General features: G+C 51.5%; 1 protein-coding gene across 1 annotated transcript in view; it reads left to right on the plus strand.

Annotated features, from left to right (window-relative positions):
• The first annotated feature begins 5127 nt into the window (after positions 1–5127).
• The window catches only part of SLC4A3 (solute carrier family 4 member 3), a 37039-nt gene continuing 33360 nt past the window's right edge, over positions 5128–8806 (plus strand). Inside the window, exons 1-2 of the mRNA XM_009641663.2 lie at positions 5128–5207; positions 6427–6583. Coding sequence (XP_009639958.1) covers positions 5154–5207; positions 6427–6583 — 211 coding nt within the window. The 5' untranslated portion in view covers positions 5128–5153. The remainder of the gene's footprint in view (positions 5208–6426; positions 6584–8806) is intronic.

Raw genomic sequence — 8806 nt, forward strand, 5'->3', positions numbered from 1 at the left:
TGCACGGCAGGTCGCGGCACGGCGCGGTGCGGGGCGCTGCACCGTGCATGGTACGGTGCGGGGCGGTGCATGGTGCACGGCATGGCATGGTGCAGGGCGGTGCATGGCACGGGGCATGGTGCATGGCACAGGATGGAGCGCAGCCCCGGGCACGGTGCAGTGCACGGTGCTGGGTGCTGCACGGTGCGGTGTGGTCCCACGCACCGCACTCTGCGGGCTGCACGGCGTGGCACGGCACGGTACATGGTGCAGTGCATCCCCAGTGCCTGCCTACGTCCTTTCATGCTCCCGTACACCCCCCCCCCCCCCCGCCGTCTGTCAGAGCTGTCCGTCCGTCCAGTGGAGGGGTGTCTCCTTGTCACTGTCTGGTGCTGGTACTTCGTTTGGAGTGGGTTTTGTCCCCGTGTATTCGTGTGTGTGTCTGTCAGCCGTGCGGGCTCTGTCCCGGCTCGCACCTCTGTGAAGGGTCCAAGAAGGGAGAGTCAGGGAGCAGAGCAGGTGCTTCTGAAGTGAACGGCTATGGTGGTTTATCCAGGCTGGTTCAGTAGGGTATAGGGTTCGTTGAGTTATTTCAGCTTTATAAAATACTTTTGTATTCTTAGTTTCAGTGTAGCCATGTGGCAGAGTGATCCACAGGTTAAACCCTTTGTGCCTGAAAACTTTGTGTGTTTATTGTCATGTGTTGCCTTTTCATTCTGGTGTATGTGTCCCTGTTCATCCGCCGTGGCAGGGGAGAAGCAGGGGCTCTGTGGCCCACTCCTGTTGCATTCGGCTTTGAGGCTGTCACTGTCACAGCAGCATTCGAATGCTCCAGTGTACGCAGCAGCACCCCTCCTGCTCCTCTCCTCCATGGACAGGCTCATCAGTATGTCTTCCCAGGAAAATCTTCCCAGGTGTCTAATCCTTCTCCTTTTTGAGTTCTTCCCGTCTGTGTCTGTCAGCCAGAGTCTCTTCTCCTCCTCTATCCCCAAACCAGCTTTGCCCCTGTGGCTTTATCCCTATCTTAACATCCACTCCTTGTCTAGACACTCTGTGGCTGAATTTTTCTCAGCCCGATGGCTAGAGGATTAGGGAAGAGCTGAGGAGGTGGATGGCAGGGCCTGATGGCTGTCTCCAGCCTTTGGAGCTGGGACAGCCTGCTATAGCCTTCCCGGCTCATCTTTATTGTGAAGGGGCAGCGTGAACTGCTCACCTCTGCCCCTTGGAGATGGGCCAGATGCGTTTTTCTCAGCAAAACAGGAAACCTCCTGCACTGGCACCATGAAGCAGCCTATGGGGGTCGGGGGAAGCCCCACTGGAGTCCCTGATAGCAACATGTGGGAGATGCCGTAGCTGCCAGCATGGCAGGGGCATGCCTGCTCGCTTTCCTTCAGCGTTTCAGCATTTGTTTAGCCTAGATGGTCGGTGTGAGGTACGGTGATTTAGGTGAGCCAGCTGTGTTTACTGATGCGCTTGCGGAGAGAGCAGGGAGGTGTGAGCGTGCACCGGTCGGCAGGCTGTGGATTTTTCTGGCCTGCTGGCAGGACGCTTCTATTACTGAAAATTACTTCTAGCAGGAAAAAAAAGGAATGCTGAATCACGTACTCCTGACAACCAGGAGATACAGTAGGATGGAAGTATCATTCATTCAGTTTTCTTTACTGTTTTGTTTTTTTTCTTTCCCCTTTTGTCTTTGTGTTCTTCTTATGGCAGCCCAGGCAATGATGCCAGCAGCCTGGGTGCTTCAGCATGATGCTCATTGGCAGATTCTCCCTGATTTTCATTTTAAGTTTGTCTTTTAAATTTTAACCCATGTCTAAGTCTCTTTGTGCAGGGCCGCCTGAAAAAAAAAAAAAAATCTCTAGTCGTGTTTTACACCCTTGAGATCTTTCCAGACTGCTGGCTTGTCCCCTCCCCATCTTAGTCATCCCGTATTGCGCTAGACAAATTTAGCTCCTAACCTTTCCTTATAAATCAATTTTTCTGGCCTACTGGCAATCTTCTGTTGCTCTTCTCTGAACTCCGTCTGTTGTGGGTAATAGAAAAGCCAGGCCAGATCCGAGTAGGTGTCCATCCAGCCTTTCTCTGAGAGGTTGCGCCAGGTTGCACAGAGTAAGGGGCAAGTGGCCTCTAGTGGCCAGCCATCAACTAATGTGACAAAAGGGAGCACCAGTGCTCCCAGGCCATGGGCCGTCTTGGGAAGGCAGGAGGGCTGGTAGGGTTGGGATTGGACAACACACCTCCTGTCTTCACCCCTCTCTCGGCCCCAAAGCATCAGACCCCTGCAGCAGCTCTGCCCCCGAGCCCTGCCGGCTCGGGGTGCCTGCATGTCCCGTCCTGCTTTCACAGGGTGATGAGCAGGGGATTGACAGAAACCCTGTGAGCACCTCGCAGTCCCTCTGAAATTTCAAAGCAAGTCCCAAGGGCTGTCTTACATTACTGCTAGTACAACTGTCTGGTTTTTAGCTGTTCAGCAGCATCGTTAGAGTGACATATTTTCAGCATACTTCTGAATAAACTGCTTCGCTGGGTAAAGAAAGATTAAGTGCTGGATTTTCCCACCCTTTCAACTCAATTTAGGCATTCAGGCTGTAGTTTTGAACTCGGTATAACAGCTTGCAAAGCTGGAGGCAGCAAAGTTCGTTGCATCCAGCAGTTCTCCCGGCCGTGGGTTTCCTCCTGCCCGGAGCAGGAATCGCCCCGGGGAGCCTCTCCTTAGCTGCAGACAAACCTGAGCTTGACCTGAAACAAAGCACGTCATTTCACAACGTTGCTGATAGTTTGCAGTTTCCTTTGGAGGCCCCACAAGGCATAGAGGTGGAGCTGAGCATTAGCATTTTTTTTTGTTATAATACCTTTACCATTTTGCTTGCTTTTAGGGATTCTGCCACTACAGGAGCTACCGCCCAAAGCCCCGTCATCATGTTACTCCCTGAAGTAGTAGTGCTTGCAACACATTTTTGCAGGCAGCCTGTAGCTGTGGATGTTACGCTCCTTACAAATACCCAATCCTTTCTTTAACCGTGGCCCTGCAGGACTGCAGAGCCAGTTTCCCCCGCCAGCTCTTCCTGCTGGAATAAAGCGTTCCCTGCCTTCAGTTTCAAATGTGCTGCTGTTTGCTTTCATGGAATGATACCCTGTTCTTGAGTTAAATGCAAAAGGAAATAAAAGCCACGTATTACCCTTTTCTCTATCATGTCTCCTACTAAAAAGCACCTCAGTCTCTGCTTACAGATGATTTCCAGACCTTTCTCTTTTTTTATGCTTTCTCTCTCAGAAGCTTTTTGCTCTCTTTTTCTTGGAAAACAGGGTGTGAAGTTGAATATTACAGCTTAATATCTACAGAGTGGATTGGGTATTTTCATTCTTTTCTGAGCTGTTCTTATGGCCTGGACTCTGCATTTGCTTTTTAGACGTCTGTCTTGGCAGCATATTTCTCTTGAGCTGTTCAGGTCTCATCAAGTGGTTCAATTACTGAAGAGTTCAATGAGGTGTGTTTGAGGGGTTTCTTCCATTAAGTTTTGCCTTGTTCCAAATAATTAGGAGGGTGTACCAAGGGAGCACGCTTCATTGGTGGTCAGATTAGCTCCTCAAAAACTTGCCTTACGGATAGCCCCGGGATTTTTGGTTTGAATAAGCTAAATCTGTGCCTTCAGGTAGGCAGAGTAAGCAGAGACTGTAGTAGTACCTTCTGGAGATCTTCAAAGATAGAAGGAGGGATGATGAAGTGGCCTTGCTCGTGTCACCTCTAGACCATCTCTTTTAGTGTTTTAGTGGCCTGTCTTGAAAGGTGGCCCATGCTAGGTACTTCAGATGAGATAATAACAAACCCCTCAGCAGATCACTGGGATACAACCTATAATATTTCTTCCAAAGCTTTCATAGCTAGAGAATAGCTTGTTCTGAAAGATGGGTTTAACTTCTCTTGATCCTCTTTGTCATAAATATGACAACTTGTTACCCAGAGAGATGGCCAAGCTATCCACTGACTTTGCAGTTTTTTCCTCCTCGATGACATCACTGGAAAAAATGCTTTCTTTTGCCAGTTTTGAATTCATTTGTATTCTACCTTTGTAGTTTTAACGAATGTCCCTTTTCTTGTGCTGTGAGATGAGAATGCCTTGCTTATCCCTGTGCCCAAAGCACTGTGCATGTGCTTACATCTTTTCTCTTTCTCCGTATGAGTTCAGATGAGTTTTTGGAGGTTGGTATCTTCCCGGTAGCAGTCTCTCTGCCATCTTCAATTCTTCCTGGGGTGCAGCCCATGCTGAGCTCAGCCTGTGCGGTTGCTGTAGATAATATGACTACAGCTGTTGCGGTGTTGGTCTCCATCCCACTCCTTGTGAACCGTGGCACCTCATTGCCTTCACTTGCAGTTGCATATTGAGCAGAGTGCTCCCTCGGGCCACTTGTGGGGTCTTGTGTGTCTCTCAGCCGTGCCGGTGCAGGCAGGGCACAGATCTGCAGCCTGAAGGTTGGCCTCTAAAAAAATTTCCCTGTAATGTGTGTTTTGTGTTTGGTGTTTGAATGCTGAACTGTTTGTCCTTGTGCCATCTCTCTGGCCTGCACAGATCTCTCTGAGGTCCCTCCTGGACATTTTGGGGTCTGCCCAATTAAAGCTAGGTGTCACAGGACCACTCCACTGCCTGCTCCTGGCATGCCCTCCCAGCACCCGATCTCTCCAACTTTATCCTTCCCCGACGGTCAGTCGCACCCCGGCTTTGCACAGATATCCTGGTGGAGAGGTGGCTGAGCAGGGAGCCTTTCCTTCTCTTGCACAGCCAGTGCAGGACCTACGCGTAGCCGCTGTCTCGGTTGGCCCCTGCACGCTCCGAGCAGCAGGTCGTTCGGAGGAGGACAGGGTCCCACCTGCCTTTGAACTGTTGGAGATGGTGCTCAAGGCAGCATGGGCTGGGCCATTCTCACTGCCTTGCTGCAGTGTGCCAGGGGATAGCCCTGTCCTAGTGATGCCGGGGAGGTTCCCCAAGGGCCAGTGAGGTCACCTCTCTGGGTTAGGAGCCAGGGGGGTTGAGGGCAGTGGCCGGCAGTCTCCCACGACATTCCCTTGTCCTGCCCTCTCTCCACAGGTTATGCCACTCTCCAGGTTTGCTGGGTGCCTGCCGGTGAAAGAGAAGGGTTGATATTTTGCCCAGGCCCTTAGGTCCTGAACCAAAATGGCAGCTGGAGAGTCCCCTCCCATAGGAGATGTCTTCATCGACCTGCAGCAGGTGAGGTGGGAATCCAGCAGCGACGGGGCCATCTCTTCCCCGGGGACCGCGCTCCTGGCAGGCTGAGTGCAGGACCTGCGTCCTGGCAGCCTGCTGCAGTAGGAGACACAGCCTCCATTCCCTGGGGACAGGTCTGCATGAAGGATGCCCCAGGGCTGCCCACAAGCCCACATCCACTCTCTGTGCAGGCAGCAAACTGTGGTCCAGAGAAGGCCAGAGGTTGCTCTGTGGGGTCTCCGTGCCTACACGTGCCGCTGGGTGGGGTAGGCAAGTGGCAGGAGGAGCTGGGCAGCTTGCAATTAGACTCTCCCCATTTAGGCTGGGCTTGGGATATCCATGCTAAGATGAGAGGAGAAGCAGTCTTACCCACAGATACAAAACCGCTCCTGGAGCACAGCTGGGAACAGCTGGGGGAGGTACCACTCGGCTAAAGCCTCCTTGCTCCCTCTTTCCACCCAGCACAGGCAGATTTGTCACAGTTGGGCCTCCTCCTGTTTCCATGGAAACACGGGAGTCCACAACAGCTCCGCACTGGCATTTCGGCTATATTGACAGAAAATGTTACCAGCTGCAGCTGCTTGGGAGGCAGAAAGGATAGGAGTCACCTGCTGATGCTCTTCTCAGAGCATCTCCACCAGCAAAAGGCAGAGGAGGGCCCACGGCCCGAAACAGGAGGAAAATGGGCAGAAAAGCCTGAAGAAGGCCTGGCATGGGGAATAGGGTCCCCTGGGAGTGTGGAGGGGAGGTGGGAAGGCACAGGGTGGTCACTGACCCAAGGGCAGCTCACCAGAGCAGGGATGCTGTTTCCCAGGGGGAAATCAGGAGGAGGTGTAAGAAAGGGAGGATGGCAGACTGGGCATGGGGAAGGCCAGAGGACAGCAGTTAGATGTAAGAAGAGAGAAATTCCAGCTAAATAAAAGCTACGCATCTTGGCAGGTAGGAAAGACAGGCACTGACATAGTCCCTTGATACCTGCCACTCAGGGGAGGTGTGGAGGACCGCTAAGGTATCTCTGTGGAGTGTGGCTTGGAGGCTTGCTGGTCTGTTCTGGCTCTTGGTTTTGAGTGGAACTGTGCCTCTAAGTGAGAAGCAATGCCCCAACCCTGCCGTGTGGAGCCTGCTGCTCCTCAGCAAGCCCCGCACCATTTGCAGGGCAGGAGGATCCAGAGGGCTGTAGGGGTTTGCAGTGTTTGATTCTTGTCTGGCGATTTCTGTGCAGGGCAGAGATCGTGCAGAGAAAGCCTCTCCTGGTGCCGAGGACGATGAGGACTTGGATAAGACTTTGTCAATCGAGAGATTTGGGGACCTGATAAGCAAATCAGCATCAAGCGATCTGGAGAAGCAAAGACGCAGCTACAGTGAGAGAGATTTTGAATGTATGTAGGTTTGAACTGTTGTACCCACTTCCACCCTCGCTGCCAAACCTCGCTCAGCCCCATGTACTCGGCAGCCTTGTGCCGGGACCCGTATTAGCCTGCTATTCATTTCCTCCCTTCAGAGTGTTCCCTAAATGCTACGTACACCCAGTTCAGCACCAGTGCCCACGGCCTCTTCCCATTCTGTTCCTTGTTTTCCCCGTCCCTGCAGGCGTAGCTACTGCCCAGCCCACGCAGCAGCATAGCTCAGCCCGCTGTGTTTGCTCACCTCCTCACCCAGTGTCAGGGACCTCTGCAGCCACTTCCCCCCCGTTGAAATTTCCAGTTTGAAACTATTTTTCTTCCATATGGCTGCAAAGAAACATCTAAATATGGCCAGAAGCCAGGTTGTCCTCCCCAGTCTGAAAGCAGATGGCTCCAGTCAGACATGCCTGTGTATTTCCAAATAGCAACCACGAAACCATCAGGCTTATCTGCTCAAAGAAAGGACTGCAAAATAAAAATGGGGTGTGAATTTAAAATGCTGTAGCTATCTCACCTGACCAGCCTATTTATTTGTCTAACTGCCCTTCCATGATGAAGGCAACCAGTCTGCCCAAACTCACTTTGGCTGTAAAATGAGAGTGTGCCCACAAGAGTGGCCATAAGCCTGGTGTAGGTGGGTTGCGTTAGCTTGTAGTAACAGCAGTGAAAGGCAGGAAGAAGAGGCCGCCGACCAGCAGCCTAGCAATAGTTGGGAGAATTTCCCACTCTCTGGCTCTCCACAGTCAGATACTGCTTATTTTCCAGCTTAGCTTCGATGGGATACAACCTCGGGAACATTATGTTCCAAGTACCTCACCAGGCTGTTTTCTGCTTGGCCACTCATTTCCAATGGCTGTTGTAAAAAGTTTTCTGTTAAAAGTCTATTACTGTAGTGCACCCCAGCCGCGCCTTTCTGCTTGTGCCATTTCTTTACAGAGGCTCCATTCAAATAACACTTTCCACCTGAGCACACGCTCCCTCACGCACACGGCTGCAAGGTGCTACTAGCTTTGCTGTGGGTTGAATACCTGTCCTGTGCTGGTAGGACTTACCTGCTCAGAAGCTCTGCCTGTGTGCACAGGTGTATGGGTTGGCTTGGAGGACACGGACAATCTGCTTGAGCATGCATGGCAGAAGCTTCTTTGAAAATTTGACTAGAGAATTGTACTGTTTGTGGGAGGGGGGGGTGTTTCTTCTTAAAAGGAGAGTCCTTTCTTTGTCAGAATCAACTTTGTTTTCCTCTGAGTTCCTGATGTATCCCTGTTATCTAGGACTACGTGAGCCCTGGTTATCAGAAGTTTTATGCAGTTCGTATTCATGAAGCTGGAAGATCTGGTTAGGTCATTAGACTTTGAAAGATAACATACCAGCCCATGGAGGTGAATGCTGTCTGGGTTTAAAAATGTTTTCTGCCCTATTCAAAGCCTGGAATTCCTCGTATGTAGGCTCTTCCTTCTGGGCTCCCTATCCAAATTACTTTTTCATATCTCTTGTATCAAGTTCACTGAGAAGAGTTATCAAACATCTAGGACACTGGTTCAGCAATAACTTTCTTTACAGGTAGGCAGCACAAAGAGGGGAGCAGGGAAGAGGGGCAGGGGCTGGGCACACAGGAGCTGCAGGAGGACAGGGAGGAAGAAGAGGGTGGCACGAAGCCCTTTGTGTTTGGGAGAGGTATGTTCTTCTCACCTCCAGGCTACCTCTGTGGGAGACAGATCAGTTGACACAAGGAGTGCTGAGTGCAGGGGCAAAGAGCGGTGCTCCCCGCTTCTGTGCCAGATCAGCCACTGCCCTTCTCTGCAGCTCAAGGCTTTGGTTTCCTTCTGATCTAAAATGTGAACATTTCTGTCTTGGGCTGAGGTGAAGAAGCCAGAAGGGAAAGATGGGCTATATCCTCGCTAGCAGCTTTGTGCAACGAGTGTACAGTTGGGGCCTTCCTTGCTTCTTACTACATGAGAAATTCATGCCTGACCTATCCATGGCATGCAGAGCAGTGCTACGGGAGTGCAGCAGCAGGGCAGGAGGGCCTTCCTGCCCAAACCTGCGAGTGAAATAGGGCACATCTAGTTAAGTCAAAGAAGTAGACAACGCTTTGGAGGAAAAAGTGTTTATAAAGAGCCCAAACTCCAATTTGCAGATGTCTGACCATTCCCAGTCTCCTCTAATCTTGCCACAAGCCTCTCCAGCTGAAAGAGGGGG

The sequence above is a fragment of the Egretta garzetta genome, unplaced genomic scaffold, assembly GCF_000687185.1.
Source record: "Egretta garzetta isolate BGI_Z169 unplaced genomic scaffold, ASM68718v1 scaffold577, whole genome shotgun sequence".
NCBI classification, from domain to species: domain Eukaryota; kingdom Metazoa; phylum Chordata; class Aves; order Pelecaniformes; family Ardeidae; genus Egretta; species Egretta garzetta.